The sequence below is a fragment of the Pantherophis guttatus genome, chromosome 2 (genome assembly GCF_059756535.1).
Source record: "Pantherophis guttatus breed Tessera chromosome 2, ASM5975653v1, whole genome shotgun sequence".
NCBI lineage: Eukaryota > Metazoa > Chordata > Lepidosauria > Squamata > Colubridae > Pantherophis > Pantherophis guttatus.
The window spans coordinates 573,339-598,056 of NC_142064.1; the positions used below are offsets into that span (position 1 = coordinate 573,339).

General features: G+C 47.8%; 1 protein-coding gene across 1 annotated transcript in view; it reads right to left on the bottom strand.

The window, feature by feature from the left end:
- Window positions 1-24,498, bottom strand: part of LOC117679734 (phospholipid-transporting ATPase ID-like) — a 46,873-nt gene extending 22,375 nt beyond the window's left edge. Inside the window, exons 1-10 of the mRNA XM_034441911.3 lie at window positions 24,278-24,498; window positions 16,645-16,703; window positions 16,294-16,407; window positions 14,441-14,539; window positions 13,885-13,946; window positions 12,052-12,124; window positions 11,313-11,383; window positions 11,102-11,184; window positions 9,679-9,837; window positions 8,179-8,267 (exon numbers count right to left, since the gene is read on the bottom strand). Of these exons, the coding sequence (XP_034297802.2) occupies window positions 8,179-8,267; window positions 9,679-9,837; window positions 11,102-11,184; window positions 11,313-11,383; window positions 12,052-12,124; window positions 13,885-13,946; window positions 14,441-14,539; window positions 16,294-16,407; window positions 16,645-16,703; window positions 24,278-24,332 (864 nt within the window). The 5' untranslated portion in view covers window positions 24,333-24,498. The remainder of the gene's footprint in view (window positions 1-8,178; window positions 8,268-9,678; window positions 9,838-11,101; window positions 11,185-11,312; window positions 11,384-12,051; window positions 12,125-13,884; window positions 13,947-14,440; window positions 14,540-16,293; window positions 16,408-16,644; window positions 16,704-24,277) is intronic.
- Window positions 24,499-24,718: the final 220 nt, after the last annotated feature.

A 24,718-nucleotide genomic window follows, 5' to 3' on the forward strand; every position in this document is an offset into this window, starting at 1 on the left:
TGGACTAGTGGTGACTTACTCAGGAGAGAGATATCGGCTTAATACAATTTGGAAAGCAAGAGATTTTCATACTAATGTATTAAAGGCTGGCACACCCAAATCAACCAAATCACCAGAAGGCAAAAGAAAGAAAGAAGTAATGGAAGCTGAGACAGAAGAGCTCTTGACAGTAGTTCAGGGGGGAGCTTTGGCTGATCAAGAAGAAACATTATAAATCCAAATGGCTACTCAAGAGTTGGCGCTGATTGATTTCTCGCAGTTACCAAAGGATCAAAGACAGACCAGATCGGTGACAGCTAGACTCAAGGAAGAATTAAGACAGCAACAATCCCAGATGGCAACTCAAGAAATGATTCAAGATACTACTAGAACAGGAGCAGTGGGGGGAGCAAGACCTAAAACTCAAATGAGATCAGAGCATCAGGACTTGCTTCAGAGGCTCCAAAGGCCCAGAGATGGGAACTAGATTTTTGACCTGGAACGTTAATGGCTTGAATTCTCCACAGAAAAGAAGAAAAATATTCCACTATCTTAAGCAATTTAAGAACGAAGTAATTTGCTTACAAGAGACTCATATAAGAATACAAGATCAAAAATATTTGATTAATGCAAGACTTGGTACATCTTACGTAGCAGCAGCACCAGAAAAGAAAAATGGTATAGTTATATATTTGAAAAGAGATTTAGTTGCTAAATTAATTGAAGCAGACGATCAAGGAAGATTTTTAGCGATAGAACTTTTAGTAAAAGGAGAAAAAATACTTGTAATTGGAGTTTATGCCCCGAATCAACAACAAGAAAACTTTTATAATTTACTACATTCAAAATTGACACATTGGGCATATAAAACTTGTATCCTGTTAGGCGACTGGAATGGTGTTTTGGACGTTAAAAAAGACAAGAAGGGACCTAAACAAAATGTGTCAACAAGAGCAAAATTGCCCAAAGCGTTTTGGGAAATGATGGATGACTGGGAGTTGAGAGATATTTGGCGTGAAAGAAATCTGGAAGAAAAAGATTTTACTTTTTTTTCAGATAGACATCAATCCTTTTCAAGGATTGATTTTATATTAATTACTAACGATCTTTTATCTAGGGTGAAAAATCCGAAGATTTGCTCAAGAACATTGACAGACCATAGTCCAGTTTGGCTGGAATTGGAGTATGAGAAAGGGCCTAGGAGGTCCTGGAGGTTAAATGATAATTTGTTTAGGTATGAAGAAAATGTAAAAGAGTGTAAAAAATTTATGAAAGAATTTTTTGTTATGAATATGCAAAAGGGCACACCGATGGAAATGGTATGGGATGCAAGTAAGGCATATATGCGAGGAATTTTGATATATTTGAATAATAAATATAGAAAGAAACAGGGGACCAAAAGAAAAGAATTAGAAGATGAGATTAGTAAACAGGAACGGGCTTTAGTAGCTAATCCAACAGATAAGAAAATTAAAGAGGCAATCAATTTATTGAAAGGTCAATTTAATATGTTAATAGCAGATCAAGTGGCAACTAATTTAAGATATGCAAAACATAATACTTTTTACAATGCCAATAAACCAGGCAGGTGGTTAGCATATTTGTTAAGGAAAAAGCAAAAATCAAGGACAATAGAGAGAATAAAATATAAGGGTAAAGAGGTTTATGAGCAACAATTGATTAAAAAATCTTTTTTAGAGTTCTATTCGAGGCTGTATACTGGTGACAAAATTAAAGATATAGATATAGATAGATATTTGCAGAAAGAGAATATTTATACAATTTCAAATGAGCAGAGGGATAGTTTAAATCAATCGATAACTACCGAGGAAATTGCGTTAGCAATTAAGCAGTTGAAAGTGGGTAAAGCTCCTGGGACGGACGGTTTGACGGCTATTTACTATAAAACCTTACAGGAGGAAATGATAGAACCGCTGAAAGAATTATTTAACAATATACAACAGGGAGGAGAGGTACCTCCAACTTGGAAGACAGCATTTATTTCGTTGATCCCAAAAGAAGGGCATGACGATACAGACCCTAAAAATTATAGGCCAATTTCATTATTAAATATAGACTATAAGATATTTGCTAAAATTTTGGCAAATAGATTAATGACAGTCATGCAGCAAATGATTCACCATGATCAAACCGGTTTTATAAATGGTAGACAAATGAAGAGTAATGTAAGGCAAATTGTTAACTTATTAGAGTATTTGGGAAGGAACAACCAGGTCCCCGCAGTGCTTGTATTCTTGGATGCTGAGAAAGCCTTTGATAGATTGAATTGGCAATTTTTACTAAAACTAATAGAAAGGATGCAATTTGGAGAACAATTTGTACAATCTATTAAGGCAATATATCAAAAACAAACAGCGCAAATAATAGTTAATGGTGGTTTAACAGATGTTTTTAACATAGAAAAAGGAACAAGGCAAGGCTGTCCTTTGTCCCTGTTATTGTTTATTTTGACGCTGGAAATTTTATTAAATAAGATACGCGAGATGAATACAATTAAGGAAATTAAAATTAGACAGCATGAATACAAGGTACGAGCATTTGCGGATGACCTGGTTGTTACCTTAACCCAACCGGTACAATCGATTACAGCCTTGATGAATATAACCTGCTTATATGGACAAGTATCTGGTTTTAAAATAAATACAGCTAAAACAAAAATAATAGCTAAAAATAAGCCAAAAAGAAGAGATAGAAAGGTTAACAGGATTTGAAGTAGTTAAGAAGGTTAAATATTTGGGGGTCTATATTATGACTGCAAATACGAAATTATATCAGTATAACTATGAACCATTATGGCACAAAATACAGAAAGAGTTGGACAATTGGAAAAAATTACAACTGTCTTTGCTGGGAAGGATAGCTGCTGTAAAAATGAATATTTTACCAAAATTTCTATTTCTTTTTCAAATGATACCTATACTTAAAAAAGATGAGAACTTGAAGGAATGGCAGAAGGGCATAAATAAATTTGTGTGGGCAGGGAAGAAACCACGAGTCAAACAAAAGATATTGCAAGATACTAGAGAAAGAGGTGGTCTTAAGATGCCCAATTTAAGATTGTATTATGAAGCTGCTGCCCTCTCAGCAATCACAGATTGGATAAACTTAACGGAGGAAAAGATATTGAATATTGAAGGATATGGTTTGGTTTATGGCTAGCACGCCTACTTAGTGTATGATAAGAAAGTAGATAAGACTTTTAAAAGTCATATATTAAGAAATGCTCTATTGCGGGTCTGGAAAAAGTATAAATATAAACTAAATGATAGGTTACCAATATGGACAGTACCCAGACACGCGATAGAGAATATAAATTTAGAGCAAAAGCAAGGTAAGATTACATATAAGGAACTCCTTTATAAAGAAGGAGTCAGACTACAGTTAAAATCCATGGAACAATTAAAAGAAGAAGGGATTATTAAGACTTGGTTTCAATATGGACAGCTGCTGGCCAGATGGAGAGAAGATCAAAAAATTGGTATTTTGCAGCAGGATGAGAATCTGATAAAGCAAATAAGAGATGAAGGTCAAATGCACATAAAAAGGTTGTATAATGCATTATTGGAAATAGATTCAGAAACAGACTTAGTCAAGGATTGTATGATAAAATGGGCACAAAATGTAGGTGAACCAATAATGATGGAAACATGGGAAAAGATATGGGTTAGAAATGTAAGATTTACACAAGCACAAAATTTAAGGGAGAATTTTTACAAAATGTTTTATAGATGGCATTTAGACCCAAAAAAACTAGCTTGTATGTATCCAAATTTACAACCCAAGTGTTGGCGATGTGAGTGTGTAGATGCTACATATTTTCATATATGGTGGACATGTAAAAAGATTAAGGCTTTTTGGATAAAAATATGGTGGATCATTCAAAATATTTTGAAGAAAAAAATTAAATTTACACCACAGTTTTTTCTGTTGGGAATAGTTACGGATTGTACTGTAATAGAGACTAAGCTGGTTTTGAACTTAATAACAGCTGCCAGGTTACTGGTGGCACAGTACTGGAAGAAGGAAGATCCACCTGCTATTGAGGAATGGACATTAAAAGTTGTGCATTTGGTGGAAATGGCAAAAATTTCATCATATCTTTTTTTTTTATTGCAAAAGTTTTACAATTACATTTTCACCCCTTTTTTCACCCCCCCGCCTCCCTCCCCGAACTTCCCCTCCTCCCTAACCCTCCCTAACCCTCCCCCCCCAGACTTCCCTATTATATACTCATAACTAATAACACTGATATATAAGCTTGAACCCCTCCCTCCCCCTGTATAATTTTTTCCCTTTGTCTCTTTACATTAAAATATTTCTAATACATTATTTTCAAATAAAAGCTATTTGATACTTTCTAGTTTGATATTTGTTCTGAACATATTCTATCCACCTTTTCCATTCCCATTCATAAGTCTCTTGTGAACAGTCTTTTAAGTATGCTGAAATCTTCGCCATCTCTGCAAAACTGGCCATCTTCAAAGTCCATTCCTCAATAGTGGGCAAAGCTTCATTCTTCCAGTATTTACCTATCAACAATCTTGCTGCTGTTATCATATACAATATCAATTTTGTTTCACCCCGTGTAAAACCCTTAACTATACCCAATAAAAACAGTTGTGGAGAAAATTGAATTTTTTTCCTCAAAACATTCTGCATGACCCACCAAATTTTTATCCAAAAAGCCTTAACTTTCCTGCAGGTCCACCAAACATGATAATACGTAGCATCTAAACATTCACATCTCCAACATTTTGGCTGAACATTAGGGTACATACATGACAACTTTTTGGGATCTAAGTGCCATCTATAAAACATTTTATAAAAATTTTCTCTCAAGTTTTGCGACTGTGTAAATTTAACATTCTGAACCCAGATTTTTTCCCAAGTTTCCAACATCACTGGTTCTTCAAAATTCTGTGCCCACTTAATCATACAATCTTTAACTAATTCCGTTTCTGAATCTCTTTCTAGCAAAACATTATAAAGCCTTTTAATATGCATTGGACCTTTCTCTCTTATATGTCTAACCAATTCTTCCTCATGCAACATAATACCAGTTTTTTGGTCCTCTCTCCATCTCAGTTGTAATTGATTATATTGTAACCAAGTTAAATTAAACCCTTCATCCAACAGTGTCTGTAATGTCTTCAGCTGCCATCTGCCCGCATCTGTAAAAAGAACCTCTTTATATAAAAACCCCCCGAGTGACATTATATTTGTATTCCACAAAGTATGACCAAGATCCAGCCATAGCGGTATTTTATAATCCCATTTGAATCGGTGCTTCTTCCAAACTCTCATCAAAGAATCTCTAAGTATATGACTTTTAAATACTTTATCTACTTTGTCGTCATAAAATAAATAAGCATGCCATCCAAATTCAAGATCAAAACTTTCTGCATTCAATATTCCAGTCTTTTTACTTCCAAACCAATCACTTGTTAAAGTTAAAGCTGCTGCATCGTAATATAACTGTAGGTTTGGGAGTTTAAGACCTCCTCTTTCTGGAACATCTTGCATAATTTTCAATTTCACTCTCGGCTTCTTCTCGTTCCAGACAAACTTATTCACTCCAGACTGCCAAACTTTCAGTTGTTTATCACTTTTAAGCACCGGAATCATTTGAAACAAAAACAGAAATCTTGACAAAATGTTCATCTTAACTGCTGCTATTCTTCCAAGTAAAGACAGCTGCAGTTTTTTCCAAGTCTCCATGTCTTTCTGGACCTCTCGCCACAACACCTCATAATTATTTTGAAACAATTTCATGTTTGATTCTGCAACCTGAACTCCAAGATATTTTACCTTAGGTACAATTTCAAAGCCTGCCCTCCTTTCAAGCTCATGTTTACGATCTTGTGTCATATTTTTAACTATCGTTTTAGTCTTTTTTGGATTCAGTTTAAAACCTGAAGCTCTACCATAATCTTGTATAATGTCCTTCATCAGGATTGTTGATTCCATTGGTTGTGATAGGGTAACAACCAGATCATCTGCAAATGCCTTTATTCTGTAATCCTCTTGCCTTATCATTATACCTTTCAAGATTTTAGAGTCCCGTATTGTATTTAGCAAGACTTCCAATGTTAAAATAAATAGAAGTGGGGACAACGGACATCCCTGTCTTGTTCCTTTTTCAATTTTAAACTCTGTTGTCAGACTTCCATTAATAATAATCTGTGCCTTTTGCTCTTGATAAATTGCTGAAATCGCCTGTATAAATTGGTCCCCAAAGTCCATCTTTTTTAAAGTCTTTAGTAGAAAATTCCAATCCACTCTATCAAAGGCCTTCTCTGCATCCAAAAAAACCAGCACTGCAGGAATCTGTTTATTCTTATCAAGATATTCCAATAAATCTATTACTTGCCTTACATTATCCTTCATATATCTGCCCTCAATGAATCCCGCTTGATCCTCATGAATCACCTTTTGGATTACTGGCATCAACCTGTTGGCTAATACTTTCGCATAGATTTTATAATCTGTATTCAAAAGAGATATTGGTCTATAATTCTCTGGTTTTTTAGGACCAACTTGTTCTTTTGGAATCAAAGATATATTTGATATATTTGATATATTGCTGTCTTCTTGATCTCGGAGAAGTCTTTGGCAGAGACCAAAATTTAATTTATGTGTTTATTGAATTTTAAAACCGCCCACTTCCCTCACAGAAGAACTTTGGGCTGTGTACAGATAAAACACCACAACATAAAAACAGTAGATAAAATTTAAAAAGACAAGGATGAATTACAAAGCAGTGTGAAAATTAATTAAAAGCTGGGGGAGGACTTATTTCATCATATCTTAAAGACCATTCAAATGAGAGATATATATCGGAATGGAAAAAATGGATTGATTACATACAGAAGAAGTACCCGAATAAGAAGATTCATATAGCTTATGAATGAAATAATATTAAGTAGTTTATGTTTGTTTTTTCTGAGTTATAAGGAGTTAAGGACCTAGGGAGAATATGAAATGTAATAATTTGTTAGCATATTTTAGTTCTTGGTTTGTGAATGCTATACCCTGTGCTCGTTCTGGGAAGTCTAGGGAGGGGGTGGGGGGAGGGAGGGGAAGGGAGGGTGGGCAGGGGAGGGGGGTTGAGGGGGGAAGGGTGGGGGGGTGAAAATGTTTGTATTTTTCATAAAACTTTTCAATAAAAAAAAAAAAGATGTTTTAATTTAAATTGCTGGAGTCCAGTGAGCCATAACACACAGTTGGGGTTGATTGATGGCTCCAGCGTGAGGCCATCTGAGCTGTGATTGGCTGCTGTGGGTGTGGAGGGGGAGTTTCCCTTCCCCCCCACCCTTTTCTTCTGCCTGCCCTGCCCGCTCTGTGATTTGACCTCCAGCTGCTCCCGTTTGCCTGACTGTCTTGTTTGCTGCAAATATTGATGTGAAAGATACTTATTTATATAAAACTATACGTTCGTATCAGCGTCTCTGACTTCATTTGAACACCAGCCGGGCAATTCCCTGACAGAGATCCCGAGCATTATTTTGCCCGCATGAGAAATTAAGGCTATTGTATTAAGGAGACTCTGTTAAAACTCCTGTTGGCATTGACATGCAGACTGACCTCCTGCAATCTGTTCACTATTTTGTCGTTCTCCAGATTTGCTGGCAGAGCCTGGCTGCAAATTCCTCTTCTGCGACTTGCCTGATTCCTGCAGATATCCCATCAATTCCTATGGCAGTCTCTTATCTCACACCCACTGAAGCAACCCCAGAGAAGTGGCAACCAGCCCCATTTAAGGAAAAGCCATCAAGAAGAAACAAGACCCACACAACACAAGGCGGACAGGACCATCTGCTGCTTCCAAAGAGATACCAAACCCCACTTTGTGCCAACCAGGGATGGGATTACAGGCTGAGGTAATGAAATGCCTGTCAAGAAAAATGCCAAGCTCAGAGATCACCAAGAACCCAACGAGTGGAGAGCCATTTGTCTGAAGCGGTCTAGGGTTGGATCAACCTTGAGCAGGGGGCTGGACTAGAAGTCCTTCAAGATCCCTTTCAACTCTGGGATTCTGCTAAGTCTCCCTCATTGTGAGACCTCCATAGGGAAGGCAAGCACGTTTGGGCTGAGGAAGACCAACCTTTACCAGGCGATCCAGCTGTTATCTCTGGGGCAGCCCAAGTTATGAAGCCCCACCCAACAAGCAAGACTCACCACCAAGACCAAGTAGTTCATGAGACGCTCGATGCTGGTCCGTTTCAAAGTGGTTTTTCCGCTGTTTTGCATCAGCTTGGTGTCTGGCCCTGGCGGAACCAACCATGGGGGTTTGCTTTAATTTCAGAATCAGTACCCAGGAAGGCAGGAGCTCCTGCCCCTTGTCCCCAGGCCCCCATCTCAAGATCCACCTCCAATTGGAAAGGAGAGAACCCAGTGATGGGATTCAAATTTTTTTACTACCGGTTCTGTGGGCGTGGCATGGCTTGGTGGGCGTGGCAGGGGAAGGATACTGTAAAGTCTCCATTCCCTCCCCACTCCAGGGGAAGGATATTGCAAAATCCCCATTCCCTCCCGATCAGTTGAGACTCGGGAGACAGAGAATAGATGGGGGTGGGGCCAGTCAGAGGTGGTATTTACCGGTTCTCCAAACTACTCAAAATTTCCGCTACCGGTTCTCCAGAACTGGTCAGAATCTGCTGAATACCACCTCTGAGAGAAACCTATTTGAAGAGGGCAGGAGAAGGGCAGTGCTTATTCTGGGGGAGAACAGAGGGCAAGCAGAAGAGAAAAAGGCCCTGGCAGGGGGCTCTGAAGCTGCCCCCTTTGTGAAGCATTAGACTTGCCGTGGGGTGACTGAACGCGGCAGTGACACAACTATGGTGCCAGAGGCACCAGTTCTGGCACAGGGAGGGCCTGTGCGGGGAAGTGGGGCTCTGCTCTTCTGGGGAACCAGCTTCCCAAATGCTGCTGAGGGGTGAATGGGCGCCTTTTGGCATGCTCATGTAGCAAAGTGGTTGGCTTGTGCCCGTAGAGATCTGTGAGCACTGAAAATTGGAATCTTAAAATAAACCCAGGTTCTAAAAGGCAAAGCAAAACCCTACAGCCTATTAATTTATTCCAAATTTTAATTGGAATTGGCTTTGCAGATTGGCCGCACCAAGTATCTTTCCTGGTATACGCTGAATATATACAGTATAGAGCTGGATTGGAAGAAGAAGAGGATTTAAAACTGGAGGAAGAGATATTGTCTGCGCTAGGCTGACAGTGCGATCCTGATACCAGGGCCTGCAAGCCCCAGTACTAAAAATCAAAGAGCACAGGCCAAAAACGGGACTAAAATGAAATATAAAGAAAGCCAAAGGAATGGCAACCGATAGAAGAACTGCCAGCCTTGGAACTGGAAGATATCGAAGTGTTGGAGAGCTTTTTCCCTTTAGGATCAGTTTCAGAACCGCAGCTGCAGTCAATCCACTGGGTGAAGCTCTGCAACTGGCCCGGGAGAGGAGGGGAGCCAGGGGCCTCTGCCCTCCACAGCCTCCTTGGGGGCCCCTCCAGGCAAGCTGAGCTGCTATCTGGAAGCTGCCCTAGAAGCGCCCTAGAAGCGCCCTGCAAGGAAGAGGGCGAAGGGGGTGGGGGTGGGAATAAGGGTGCAGTGGGGAGAAGAGAGTGACCTCCCCTGCCCCCTCCGGCCAGTGCCAGCCACCATCCCTCACGCACCGGCGAAGATGACCAGCCCGAAGCACCAGTCGGTGTTGCGGATGATGCAGCCCCTCAGCAGCAGCTGCTCGTTGTCCAGGGCATATTTCTCCTTCTTGAAGAAGAGGGTCCCAGTGAACCTGCCCAGCCGGTTGTTGGGGGCTTCGCAGCGGATTTCCCCTGCAGACAAGAGGATGATGACTGCCAGCCCTTTCTCCTCGTCTCCCCCCACGGGACCTCCAAAGATCACCCTGGCCATCCCCACATGCCTTCAGCCCCCTCCCCACAGGCAGGATCCTGCCCCCTCCCCCACAAGTGGCTGTGCCACCTGCCCTTCTGCCCCCCCCCCCCATGGTTGCTTTCTGACAGGTTGTCCGTCCCAAAGTGTAGCAGGGGCTGAAGAGAGAGCTTGGACTCCAGAGGGGTGATTCACAGTAGGTCCCTGGCTGAGCCCCCTCTCCTCCTGGCCCAGCCCCCCAATCACATGGGGTTGCAGACCCTGTGGGTGAGGCCCCTGCCAACATACCCACCCTGGAAGGAGCTGCCATGCCGGAGTACCACGCCAAGACCCCTCGGCCCTCAGAGGAGTGAAGAGAAGCAGGGAGAGAAGGAAAGAGTGCAAAGATCTGTGAAGAGAAGGGGGAGTTGGGGGGGAGGCAGAGAGACAGTTGGGAAGAGCCCAGAGGCAGAGGAGTGGGGGGGTGGTCTTGAGGCCGTGCCTGCCTGGAGGCCACATCGTGCAGGATGCGGGTAGTAGTGGACCAATATGTTAGTGCAAGAGAGAGTGTGCAACGTGTCTGCAGCCTTTGCCCTCAGGCGTGCCAATTGTTAGTGTTATTATTTGGGAGGGACTCCAGGGTGACCTAAAGTTAAAAAGCAGAAAGCAGTGAAGACAAGGTCCTATGCATCCAGACAACCACACCCCATAACCCATAAGCCACAACCGGCAGGCCTCTACAACCACCCCACCAAGGCTGGAAGAGCATCCGCAGGGTGGGAGCAACACAAATTAAGGAATTGGGAGTCACAACTGATGCGATTCTCTCTGGCTTTGCACCTCACAAAATGCTCATCCGGCTGGGCTTTCTGAATCGGCGTCTCTCTGGCCAGGCAAGGGGAGAACCCCTAATGCAGGCAGCCCCCCAATCACAGCTGGCTCAGAACCCTCCCGCAATCCCCCCCGAGGGCCCTGTCCTGACTCCCCGCTTCCCAGGGTCCCACTCCCACTCAACCCTGCTATCCTCATGGACCCTCTTGCTGGAGAGGAAGGAAAAGAATTGCCAGGGAAAAGCAGGTGGGGCAACACCAGAGTCCAAATTGGGTCAAAGAGGCAACCCTGACCCAGAGCTGCCCCCAGCCCCTGCCTCTGGGGCTCCAAGGGCAGGGGCAAAGGTGGCAGAAGCCCAGGGCTGCTCAGCTGGCCAAGCATCCCTCCCCTCCATACCATTAAAGCTGCTCAGGGCCTGCAGGTCCCCCCCCAGCCCCGCAGTGACGGTCAGCGCCTGCTTCACCTTCAGGTTGGTTTCCCTGCAACGAGAGAGTGGAGGGAGGATGCATCACCACCCAGAGATCATGCGGGCGGGAGGCTCCAGACTAAAGGCGGCAGGATGGAGGGTCCGGCTGCCCACCGAGAGGAAGGGGGCTCAGACACTTACCCGTCCAGTTCCGTCGTCTCAATGTAGGTCAGGCTGTGGGGCTCACTGCTGCAGAGCAAGAGGACGTCTGCCTACAAAGGGGAAGAATTGGTGAGAAACGGCAGGCAGGGAATGCCGGCTGCCCCCTCTCTCCACGGATCATGGTGGGGGTCTCTCTGTCCAGGGAAAAGACCCCCATCCCAGCAACCGGAGGGCAAGGCAGGCTCGTGGCTGCTGACCTCAGTCCCATTAGATCCCCCCAGCCTGACCAATGGCACGGGATGCCAGGGGTTGTCGTTCTGCAACAAGGGCAGTGGGGGATGGGTGCCAATAGATTGCCCAAGCACCGGCTGCTTGTCCTCTCCGTCTCCCTCCTGGGGACCATGGTTGTGCCACATGGCCTCCGAGGGACCCCTCTGGCCATGCCCAAAGGCTGCGGGTGGGAGATGCAGAGAGGACCCCAGATCCAAGCACGTCCCTTCCAGCATGACAGCTGCCCCAGGCGCTGCTGACACAGGATGGCAAGACAGACTGGCTGCATCTGACTCCGCTCAAGGGCCTCTCCAACATCCAGTGAGTGTCCGGCTCGGCTCCAAAGCTCCTGCTCCAGGTTGGGCTTCTTTCAAAGGCTGCCCAAGAGAGCACTTGGAGCAACTTCCATGCTGGCATTTATTTGGTCAGGGCAAGAGAGCTGGTCCCTAAGGAGCCTCCTGGGACACCCTTGGCATGAGGGGGTGGGGGAGGAGCTGCCTTCGCTTACTGTCACAAAATTATTGTTCTCCAGCTTGATGATGTCTCCCACTTCAACGTTGAGCCATAAGTCTTCCTTCAAACTAGAAGAAAACCCCAGTTACAAAAACACCAGAGAGAAGGGCATCCCTTAGCATAGCAAGCCTCCTGCATCTTTTGAGGGAGCAGCTGTGAGCCAGCTTTGGTGAGAAGCCTGATTGGCATCAAGATGCTTCCTGGGGTTTTCAATTTGGGAGGAGTTGTGATTCTGATTTCAGGAAAATTGTGTATTTTGGATAAGTGGTCACTGGGTGCTGGGAAAGAGGCAGACTGATTCTCTCTGGCGATTTCTGTCTCCTTAACCGTCCCATCCTGGAATTACTTTCATACTAGCTGAGCAACATATGTGGTCTTAATGTTTGGGAAACTTTGTCCCATTTTTATATCTTTGTTTTTATTTTCTCAGGATCATAGAGTTGGGGTTAGGGCTAGGAGGTGTCTGTCCTTGCTGGTAATACCAAACTGGGAAAGGTTTGGAAAACCTCCAGACGGTTCTCCCTGAACTGTTTCCCAAAGGCAAATGTGATTGGAGGTAAACACGCAAATGTGATGCAGGCTGGCACAAATAATCCAAATTTAATCTACACGGATGAGACATGAGCAGGCCATAAGTGACCAGGAAAGCAGTTTCTCAGTCACGGTGTGCAGCTCAATTAAAACAGAGGTCCAGAAGGCAATTACCCTTTGGAAATTGGGAACAGCAAATAGAGTTGCTGAAAGAATGACCCCTGACACAAATCGGTGGCAAGACCACCCTTGTTGTGCTCTCTTCCGTTCTGGCCCCTGCGCCTGAAGGAAAAGACGACAGGACTGGGAAAGGTGCGAAAAAGGACAGGGAAGAAATAATGGAAAGGCTGACACAGGAACTCAGCCTGGAGAGAGAAGAGGGTCTGGCCCACTTTGGCAAGTCTGAGTCCATCCTTGGGCTCTCCTGCCCACAGCAGAGTCCAGCTACGGGACTAGCTGACAGCCCTTGTAGGGGGCTGTCTGGAAAAGGGAGTGGATGGGCTGAGCATTATCCTGTTTTCAAGAACTCCCTACGTGATTTCCCATTGGCTGAAACCTAAATATTTGGAAACAGCATTGGGAGGGGTCCCTGCCCTCGAAACCAGGTAGCATCCAGCTGACCACCAGGTGAGGCAGGAGCCTGACCTTCCTGGCCCAAGGGCTAACCCAGCCTCACACCTTTTCCGAGCTCCTCACATAGAGACGCTTCCATTAACCGCTTCTCTCTCAGCGACATGAGCGCAAAGTGTCATCGTCCCCCCCAGGAGCCCTTTGGCTTCAAAGAAGGAGAAGCCCCCACCTCTGATGCAGGGAGGGGGGGTATATTTAATTGCATCCTTTTCGTGTTGCCTTTGCAATTTGATCCCAAACGGGCTCCACCTTTGAGCCACCTGTAAAAGAAACTCAGCTCAAGGTTGGCTCAGCCTTCCTTCCTTCCAAGGTGGATAAAATGAGGACCCAGTTTGTTGGGGGCAAGAGGCTGACTCTGTAAACTGCTTAGAGGGGGCTGGGAAGCAGTGTGAAGCGGTATAGCAGTCTTAAGTGCTGTTGCTAACTGAGGGAAGGTGAGAAGACATCAGGGCTGTGTTGAGAGATACGGCTTCAGCCTCTGAGTGGGTGAAAGGACGCTGGTTCCAGCTTGGGGGCCGTGATCCTTGACACGAGTTTGCTCTGGCTGTGGAAACTTCCTCAGGCCCCACAAGGAACCTCTGGACCACCAGGGGATACCCTCCAACCTAGTTTTAAGGAGCTTCTGGGACTTGCCAGCTGTTCACTGGGTGACCTGCAGGCCGCTCACCTGCCATTAATCAGAACCTTAACTGGCCGGTTGTTGACTTGCTTGTCATTTGCGTGGCGATTCTGAAAAACAAAACACAACTAGAATCAGCCAAGCCACAGAGAGGGCACCCAAGACTGGCTAGGATCCAACCTGACACCTGTCCAACCGCCTTAGGAAAGTGCAGGATTTCAGGAGCCCTAAAAGCAGGGAATGTCTTCACCAGCAGGACGGCTGATGTCAAGGAAGTGGTGCCCTCCCTGGAACATTTACTGCCCTTCCTCTCAAATCTTCACTGTTTGCATTGTCTGGACTTGGGTGGAGGCCAAGAACAGCTGCTCTGAAGGCTCCTCCGGAACCCCCCCTCTCTCCCCCTCCCTCTTTGGCCACAGAGGAAGTCTTGTCTGTTGCTGACACCTCCTTCTGGACACAAGGGCGGGAGATGGGTCCCAGCTGCTTTGGGATGAGACTGTTTACTCCGATGATTTCAATTTGAATTTGGGCCCAGCTTAGGGTTGATGCAGTTAGCTGGGCACGGGGAGCGTTGCATTGATGTACATTGTCACCAGACTCTTACAACGTCATCCATGGCATCCTTGACTGCGGACACGGTCAGGACCAAGACCAGAGGCACCACTGTGGTGAACCAGGAGAGGGAGGAGATCTCAGGGATGAGCTGCAAAGAGAGAGAAAAATCAGGATGCCCAGAAGGCTCAGGGGGATTTTCCACCGTGACTTGGCAGGCAGAGAGGTTAAAGAAGAGGTCAAGCCTGGGAATCAGCCTCCGGTTGCCACGAACACCTCTATTCCGCTTTCTCTGTTCCTGCAGAGCACAAAGGAGCCAGCTAAGGAGGGGGAGGAGCAGGAGCAGGAGCAGGAGGAGAAGCTGGTGGATTGCAAGAGTGTCGCCGAGTGTCCCTTGGAAAGGACTCGGGGACCGCTCTCTGCTGCCAAAGCAGAACCACCACAGAGGCCGCTGAAGGGGATAAGGGGGTCGGTTCCAGGGTGTGAACAAGCGGAGGGGAGCCAATGGGAGGTAGCCACACAACCGCTCAAGGGGAAGTTGTGTATGACTACGTGACTATTTGAAAGTCCCCCCAGGAAGGGGAGGCACAAAAGCCAGCCTACTAATGGGGCCGTGAAAAACTAAAGAAGAATGGAGCAGAAGGCGGGACCTACAGCTGTTGTGGTACACATGACAGTTTGTCGGAAAACTGCCAAGCGCATCTCCCTGGCTTGTGCTTAGAAAGCAGAGAAGGTTGCAGAAGACTCAGAAGAGGCACAAAGACTCATCAAAACATGTGAGGCAACTCTCCACAAATAAACCTTAAAAGATGCCTACCTCTTAGAGAGGAGTCGCACCCACAGCGAGAGACTCAGCTGCTTCCTGGCCTTGTGGAAAGCAGGGAGGGACCGTCCCGAGGGCATCTAGCCTCAGGGAGCCTCCAGAGATGAAGGCAGATGAGAGAAATGGAGCAGGCCCTTAGAACGGGAACTAAACGCAAGGAGGTTAAGGGCTATGAGGAATCCCAGCTGTTGCTCAAAGTCTTTGATGTGGCTTCTAACTTTCTTCAGGACAGGAAGTCCTTGACTTATGACGGCAATCGAGCCTGGAATTTCCATTGTTAAGTGATCTGGTCATAAAGTGCAACTGCAACACTTAGTGACGGCAATCCCTGCAGTCACAATTGTTGTTGTTAACTGAATCCCATTAGGTGAAGCAACTTCCTGGGAAGTCAGAAGGGAAGCTGGCAGGAAGTTGCAGGTCCCAGGCCTGCAGGCAGAGAAGTAATTGGCTGTTGCTGGGTGGGGGGAGGGAGGGAGGGAGCGAAGGGGGGGCGCAGCATGGGGAGGGTGCAAGGGAGAGTGTGCAAGAGGTGCTGCACAGGCTGGAGAGATTGCACAAGGGTGCACAAGGTAGTGCAGTGGTCAGGGGATCTGTGGGTTGCAGTGAGGATTGGGAGGGTGTGTGGGGTTGCAGGGTGAGTGTGAGTGAGGAGGGCCTAAGGGAGGGTGCACAAGTAGGGGAGGGGGCTACACCAGCAAGTTGCCATCTTCCCTGCCAGTTTCCCCATTGCAAATTGGCAACCCATGATACGTGTGAAGGGATTGCCAAGAACCCGGATCAAGTTTTGGGGAGTTCTGGGACAGCCACAGCTGTGTGGAGCAAGTGTAACCATCATTCATTCAGCGCCATCTTAACCTGGTACAGTCACTGACTGAATGGTTGTAGGTCAAGGACTAAGGAGGGCAGCCCTGAAAGGCTCCAGAGCTGTTCGACCAACTTTTGTTCCTCAGAAGGGAAAGTGCCAGCCAGCGCATCCAGGGGCATTCTCGGGGTCCTTCCCAGGCAGTGCCCGCTCTTTCCGGTGCCCGGGCCCCCTCCCTGCCCAGGCCCACAGCAGAAGGGAGCCCGAAGGGAAGACTTGCCTGCAGAATGAGCAAGACGAGGAAGTAGGCATTGGCGACTCGCTGGAATTGCTCGAAGAGGTTGAGAGGCAGGAAGGTGAACAGGTTGTACTTGGAGGTTTTAATGGAGTTTTTCTGTGGACAGAAGACGACCGTGAGAAGGGTGGGAGTCGGGCAGCACGACTCATCCCCCCCCCAGATGAATCGCTGGGGGGCTGAGTGGGCAAGGAAGCCCCACCCCCGAGGGTTTGAGTGGCAAAGAGGAGAGAAAGGGCACTGCCACCCCCAACGCTCTGTTCCCACAGACCCTCGGCTCTCCTCTCTCTGCCTCAGGGAGGGGTGGGGGGAGTGGAGTGGGATCTGGTTACTTACAGCATAATCGAACTGCAGGTTGAAGGCCCGGTCGTTTGCCCGCAAGCACCGCTCCTCCTCTGCAAGGCAAGCGTGGGAGTTGGGTGCCAGGACAGGGAGGCTGCCACAGGGCCCGGTCCCCTCCCGCCTCTTGGCTGGGGTGGGGGCCATGATGATGCAACATTCAGGAGAGGAGGAGGGTGGGCAGACAGCCATGCCCCCTCCCAGCCAGCAGGCCTGGCTAGCTTTCACCGAACCTATTCCCCTCCCACCCCCCAGGCAAGGGGTCCCTTCCCTGCTGCCTGGGAGCCACAATGATGCCTTTGGGGGCCCAAATCTTGGGGCTTTCCTTCTGACCAAGACACACACACATAGTCTGCCTCTGTACAGCATGGGGGTAACTTCTACTTTCCTGAAGCTGAGGCCCACCCAGGAATCTCCACAGAGGGAGGGGGTACCAGGGGTGTTCAGCCTCTGCAAATCTCGCAGCAAGCTGAGTGGCAGTTAAATTTAATAAACAAATTAATTAATTAATTCAATACATCTAATAAACAAACAAAAAACCCACCTTGCCAGCAATGGCAGGGTAGCCTGGTGACTTCCTTGGGAAGCAGTGCAAGAAATGTGGGGAGGCCAGTGAGCAGGGAGGGGGGATGCCCATTGTGGCAGGGGTCCCATCGTGGGAGGAAGGTGTTGTGCCCCCTGCTTAAGCAGTGCTGGGCACGACTCTTTGGGGAGGGGGCCAATTCAGTCGGGAATACTGTTTCCCAGTCTGTTTATTGTTTCCAAGAAGCAACAGAGGTCACACTTGGGGTGTCATTTTGCTGCTGGGCCTGGAACAAGGCAAGCCCCCCTCCAGTAGATGCCTCCCCACCCCAGCAGAGGGACTGTCCCAAGCCCATCGCACGAGCCTCCTATGACCAGCCTTATGGTTTCTGGACAAAATCTCCCTGGTCACTTCTGGAAAGGCTGTGAATTTAACCTACCCCCCCCCCCCCCATACCAGCCTTGGAAACCGGGAGATGATGGGTGGTTGGAGCCATGGGGACCAATCAAAGGAGGGAGTCAGGCTCTCTCTCAGGGGGCTTCAGCCGAATGCCCTCCACCACCCCCGTTTTCTCAAAATGGTTCTGTCAGGGTTCCAAAGAAAGAAAAAGACGGCCTCCACGGCTGACAGGTTCACTGCTTATCAAAAGAGAACAAACATTCAGCTGCTTTTCTGCTGTTCTGGGAAATGAGAGACGGATCTGATGATGACGCATTGATTGGCAGAAGCTTGATGGACCTTCAAATGCAAAGGTGCTTCCAGGGAGCCTGAGGGGAGGGTATCACCCCGACCTCGCCTGTCTTGCTTAGTTATTGAGGGCAAATTTGTAAAAGTAAACAAGCCAGCAGAAAGAATAAAGACTTGGAAAGAAAATCAGCTATATATATAGCTGATTTTCTTTCCAAGTCTTTACTCTTTCTGCTGGCTTGATTACTTTTACAAATTTGCCCTCAATATATATACAAAGTTTCCAGCTGCTTCGCCTACTGAAAAAAACATCAACCAGACAACGCAACTGACAAAAGTTTCAAAAACTATCTGCAAACTTTGCAGGATGCTTCTCGGACTGCATGTTAAGCAAGATTTCAGTGGTACCAGAAACACTCAATTGTCAGCTGAAGCATCATCTCAGAAATGCAGATAATCTGACAGGAGACTGAAAGTAGGAAGCAGCTTCCTTTGCCCAAATCACAAAGCTGCAAGTGCGAGAAGGATGGTGGACGCCCTGGAGACTTGCCTGAGGGGGTCGAAAGTGATGCTCAGGCGCCTGCAGGCTCCTGCAGGAGGAAGACCGTGCCGGGGGGGTGTGGTGCGGCCAGGGTTAGGGTTAGAGGATCCTTCCAGCAGCACCGAGCAGTCCCAGTTGGAGGAGGCAAAGGACGTGTCTGGAGTGGCCCCAAATCCTTGGGAAAGAAGGAAACTGTGTTCCCTTCTCTGGCTTTTGCCTGGTCTGGAGGATCTGGCCAAAATGGTGCCTGGTGGGGCTGTTTGGCAAAAGAACTTGAGGGTTGCGTCAGGCATGGGGCCGGGCTCCTGCAGAGGGGGTGAGTGGGAGGAGGCTGGGGGTCATGATCCTTCCAAATGATCTGGCAGAGAAGCACAATAAACTTAGAGAGAGGAATGTTCACATCCAGCTGCTGGGAAGTCGGCCATCCAGCTTTATCCAAGAGGGGAAAAAACACACAGTTCTGTTCTGCTCCATCCCATCCCGATGGTTTGGTTCTCTGCTGGAAGAACATCTGGACAGAGAGAATAGACTCCTAGAGCTGGAAGGGATCTTGGAGGTCTTCTAGTCTACCCCCTGCATAAGCAGGAAACCATATACCGCTTCAGACAGGTGGGTGTCCAGTCTCTTTTTAAAAACCTCCACTGATGGAGCACCTACAACTTCTGGAGCCAAGTTGTTCTACTGATTACTCTGTTTTTTGCTGTATAAGACGCACTTCCTCCCCCCAAAAAAGTGGGTGGAAATGTCTGTGCATCTTATACAGTGAATGTTGCCGAAGCCCCACCGGCCCCCACCCTTCGGTCTCTGCCTCCCAGCAATTTGCCTCCTTGCAGCAAACAGCAAACAGCCTGGTCAGCTTCAGCACAGGCTGATTTAGCACAAGCAGCTGATTGGTGGTTGGATCGGCCTCCTGGAATACCGCCTATAAATTGTTCCAGGCTGTGGGGATCGCCACTGCCCATCACCGCTGCCGCCGCCTATTCCTACCACCTGGAAAGGGCCAAAAATGGGAGGCGCTGAGGTGGCGATAAGTAGCAGTGGCAATAGGGGGTGGTGATACCCGCAACCTGGAACAGCTGATAGGCAGTATTCCAGGAGGCCGATCCAACCGCCAATCAGCTGCTTTTGTTAAATCAGGCTGTGCTGAAGCTGACCAGGCTGTTTGCTGCAAGGAGGCAATTTGCTGGGAGGCAGAGGCAGATTTTTTTCCCTTGTTTTCCTCCCCAAAAGCTAGGTGCATCTTATAGTCCGGAGCATCTTACAGTCTGAAAAATACGGTAATTGTTTTAGCTGTGAAGGAAATATCTCCTTAATTCTAGCTCAGATCTCTCCTTGATTACTTTCTATCCGTTGCTTCTTGTTTTGCCTTCAGGTGCTTTAGAGAATAGTGGACCCCCTCTTCTCTGTGAAGCATCTCATGCACTGAAAGACAGCTACTGTATCACCCCTAATTCTTCAGAAGAGAAAGCAGCTTCTAGAAATGTGACTGGGAGGGAGGCAGAGAACTCAGAACCATTGTATCATATCTTTCAAAAATCCGTTGTGGCAAAAAATACAGAGAGAGATGGAAAACTGGAAAAAATTACAATTATCTTTGTTAGGAAGAATAGCAGCAGTAAAAATGAATGTTTTCAAATGATACCAATGCTTAAAAAAGATGAAAATTTGAAGATATGGCAGAAGGGTATTAATAATTTTGTCTGTACAGGGAAGAGACCGAGAATAAAACAAAAAAGAATGCAGGATATACGTGAAAGAGGAGGTCTCAAAATGCCCAACTATATTATGAGGCAGCTGTTCTGTCAGCAATTAGTGACTGGATGAATTTAACAGAAGAAAGAATATTGAATAATCTGCCATTCAATACTCAACACTGCCAATTGTCCAAATCAATACTATATTTAATAACAGCAGCCAGACTTTTGGTGGCGCAGTATTGGAAGAAGGAAGACTTACCAACTATTGAAGAATGGACATTAAAAGTAGTGAATTTAGCAGAGTTGGCAAAAATTTCGGCATACTTGAAGGACCATTCAAATGAAAGATATATATCGGAATGGAGAAGATGGATTGACTATATTCAAAACAAATATTGGACTAAAAAGTTTCAAATAGCCTATGAATGAAACCAACATTTTCTTTTTGAATTATGTTTTGTTAGTTGAAAGGGGAGTTAAAGAGCAAGAGAGAATTAAGAGCCTACAGAAAGTTAGCATATTTTAGTTTATGTTTGTTAAATGTTACACCCTGTAATTTGCTCTGGGAAGTCCGGGGTGGGTGGGTGGGGGGAGGGGGGTTGGAGATAGAGGGGGCATGAGGGATGGGGGTGGGGGGAGGAGGGAAGGGGGGGAGGAGGGATGGGAAAAAATTGTTGTAATATTTGATAAAACTTTTTAATAAAAAAAAAAAATCCTGGAGCATCGGGGAACTACCAGAGGATTGGAAAAGAGCTGATGTGGTTCCCATCTTCAAAAAAGGGGAGGGAAAACCAGACCCAAGAAACTACAGACCAATCAGCCTAACATCAATACCCGGGAAGATACTGGGAAAAAAATAAAAAAACAGACCAGTGAGCATCAAGAAACCAATGAAGTTATAACTGGTAGCCAGCATGGCTTTGTTAAAAACAGATCATACCAAACCAATCTTATTTAATTCTTTGACAAAGTGACTAAATTAGTAGATTAGCAAAATGCTGTGGACATAGTATATTTAGGCTTCAGCAAGGCATTTGACAAAGTAGACCACAACCTACTTCTCGTTTAACTAGAAAAATGTGGGATAGACAGCATCACCACCAGATGGCTGACAAACTGTACTCCAGGAGTAGTCCTTAATGGTACTACATCCACATGGAGGGAAGGAAGCAGAGGGGTAACACAAGGTCCTGTCTTAGGCCCAGTACTCTTCAATATCTTCATAAATAAATTAGATGAGGGAATAGAAGGGGAACCCATCACATTTGCAGATGACACTAAGCTGGCAGGAATAGCCAACATCCCAGAAGACAAGCTCAGGATCCAAAAAGATCTTGACAAACTTGAACAATGAGGCCCATCCAACAACATGAAATTTAATGTGGAGAAAAGCAAAGTTTTACACCTGGGCAGAAAAAAAGCAAAGGTACAAGTACAGATTAGGCAAAGCTTGGCTCAAAAACAGAAACTGTGAAAGGGACCTTGGAGTCCTAGAGGACGATTGTTTAAACAAGAGCCAGCCGTGTGTGGCAGCAGCAGCCATAAAAGCTAATACAATCCTTGGCTGTATAAACAGAGGCATAGAATCAACATCACGTGAAGTATTAATACCGCTTCATAAAGCCTTGATAAAGCCACACACCTGGAATACTGCATCCAATTTTGGTCCCCGTGTGGCCAGGAAGAGCTCCTCCCCGTGCAAACTCTGGGGGCCAGGCCTTTCTTAATGCTCCAAAGGCAGAACGGAATTATTATGCTGCTGCTTGTAAGAGTCCCCAAAATAGCACGGAGGCCTGTGGGAGAGGAAGCAGTCCGGCCACTCTTCCATTTAAGGTGCCGACAACTCCTTTGTTGCTCTGGGCCATGTCTTCCAGGTCAGGGGCCTCCAACCTTGGCAACTGGTGGTCTTCCACTCACAGCATTCCTCAGCCAGCCATGAGTTGAAGGTATTCTAGGTGGCTTGCAGTACTTAAAAAAACCACTAGAAGAGGCAGCCCTCCCTCTTTGCGCAAGGGTCACAGAACATGCTGGTGGGAGAAAAAAGGGATCCAGCCATTTTTACTACCACAATGTCCAGGGAGGGATCCCACTGACCTCCAGGGGATCAAGGCTGCTCTCCACGGAGCGGTCAATCATTAGTCAGGTTTCACAAGAGCACTGCCTTCCACTGTAAGCCTCGACTAGATCATGCAACAACAGGGGAAAACACGGTGTTGGCACCCTTCTCTCATACATCAGCAGTTCCCATGCTGGTCCAGTGGCCCTCCTGAGTCCAGTTTCAGCAGCCCCTGTGGCCCCTCCACCAGACCCTGGGCCCCAGAAGCAGAACTGGGGCTCTTCAGCTTCCAATAAGCGATGGCCTTCAGCCCTTCCAGACCATCTCCGGCTGGCGTGCTCAGAGGCTTGGCCCACCTGCAGATTCCCTAGCAAGCACTTTCAGAGCAGGCTGGCAGTTCCCCCTTGGCCCAGCGCCCACACACCCATCTCTCCCCATCAGCTCCTCCAGGGCAGGAGACCCCAAGAAGCCCCCAGGACCAGACAAGCTTTTCGGCACAGGGCGGAAATTAGGGTGGTCCTAGGTTCTCACATCCAGGAGAAGACAGCAAGGAGATTCAAAGCCCTTTTGTGGTTTGTGTCTCTGGTGTCATGAATTCACACACACACACACACACACACACACACACACACACACACACACACACACACGTATCCAAAGATGGGAGAAGACACATTCAGAGGAATCAGTCCTCCCTGCAGCTTCACCCCCACCTGCCCATTAGGAAAGCAGGGCTGGAATCCCATCCAAGGGATTCCAGCAATGAAGATGGGTGAAATCTGGAAAAATCCCAGGATTTTCCTCCTTTTGGTGACTGGTCTCACATGGCCCTCCCAGGCAAGCACCTGTACCCTCCCCAGCACTGGATAAATAGAAGGGAGACCCTAATTGCCTCTTGGCTTCCCCCCTCCTGAACTGACCCACAGGAAATATGGGGGGGGAGGTGTCCCTCATGCATGAAGACGGGCAAGCTATGGGAAGCTGCCAGTTCTGCTTGGGAAGGTGTGAGAGGAGAACTGCAAGGGATTCACGGTCTCACTCACACAACGGAGCAGAGAAATGTCTTCCTGCCCTCTCCCCCACCCTGCTCCTTGCCTCCTGCAGCAGGAGGATCCCTTCCCCCCCCCCTCGCATTCCTGCAAAGAGATCCCCAGCGGGTTGGGGGCTTCTCTGGGAGGGAAGAATCAGCCCTGAGACACAGCTGTGGCCTCAGAGCAAGGGCCAAGCACCGCCTGGCCTGCCCCTCACTAGAGCCCAGGGATCAAGGGGGGGAGGGAACCCCCAAGGCAATACTTTGAAGGAGCTGGCAGCCACTTTTCTGCCTTGTTTCAGGGGGCTTTTGGGGGTTGCAGCTCCCTGACATGGGGGGGGGGGCTTTGAGTTGAGTGGCTCTTGCCCTAGACAGGCAGGACTCTCCCTCTTTGGGGGAAGGGAATTGCCGACCGGCAGCCCCCCCCGAAGGGGAGGGGGCTACCCTTTAGGCCGAGGAGCAAGAGGGGTTTTCCAAGTGGTGACCTCCAGGAAGAGTCCTTGGCTGGGCTCATCCTTTCCAAAAGAAAAGCAGGAAACCAACTGGCTGCTTTGGCTGGGGTGGGGTGGGGCAGCAGGAGGCCCGCAGCCCTTGAACTGACTCCAAGTGTGGGAAACCACAGAACTGCTTGTCGTTTTGGCCAAGAGCCCTTTGGGAGGAAGGCAGATGGCTGTGGTGGCCAGAGGGGAAGCAGGGAGGCCCCCCCCCCCCCCCGTTGGCTTACAAAAGCCTTTGACGGTCGGGGCTGCACTGAAAGCTGCCCCAGGGGTCTCTTCCAGGGGTCTCTCTGCCCCAGCCTCCGGGACTGCCCTTCTGGGCGAGGATCATGGGCATCATCTTCCCCATGGACCCCTAGCGAAGTGGGCCCAAGATGGCCTCTGCCCTCCCTTCCCATGGCACAAATGGGACCAGAGTAGAGCTGGGGCTCCAGATTCCTATTTGCTGACCCGCAGCCTCTTTTGGCACAGAGGTCATCTGGGAAGGGCAGACCAGCAGTCTCTTGCCCCCTTCATGCTGGGGCCCCTCCCTCTTCCAAATCAATGATGGCTCAGGTGGATCTTTCCTCCCTTGGCCCCCACCTCTCCTCCCGGCTCACCGCTTCCTGCGGCCGCGCTCGGGGTTCTCAACCTGGGACCCTCCGGAGAGGTCATGCCCAGCCTGCCGCTGGCGCCCCAGGCAGTGGAGGCCTCGGGCGGGGGGACCGCATGGTCAGCACAGCGGCCAGCTGGTTCAGCCCGGGGTGGGCAGGGAGATGGGTGCTGCACCCACACTCTGGGGGCCAGAGGAGCAGCGAGGGTCTGCAGGGGGAGGGGCTGGAATGCTGTGGAGAATCCACGGGAGAGTCGGTTGGTGACAGTTGGAGGGAGAGGAGGCTCAGCTGGGAGATGGAGGGCGGTGATGCTGCCTGCAAGTGGGCAGCAGGCACATCGGGCCCCAAAGGGAGGGGGCAAAGGCCTTTTTCTCAGCGGCCCCCGGGTCACACAGGCCAGGGATTTCCTCCTGTGGTTTAGCCCACAAAGAAATCTGCTTCCACGGC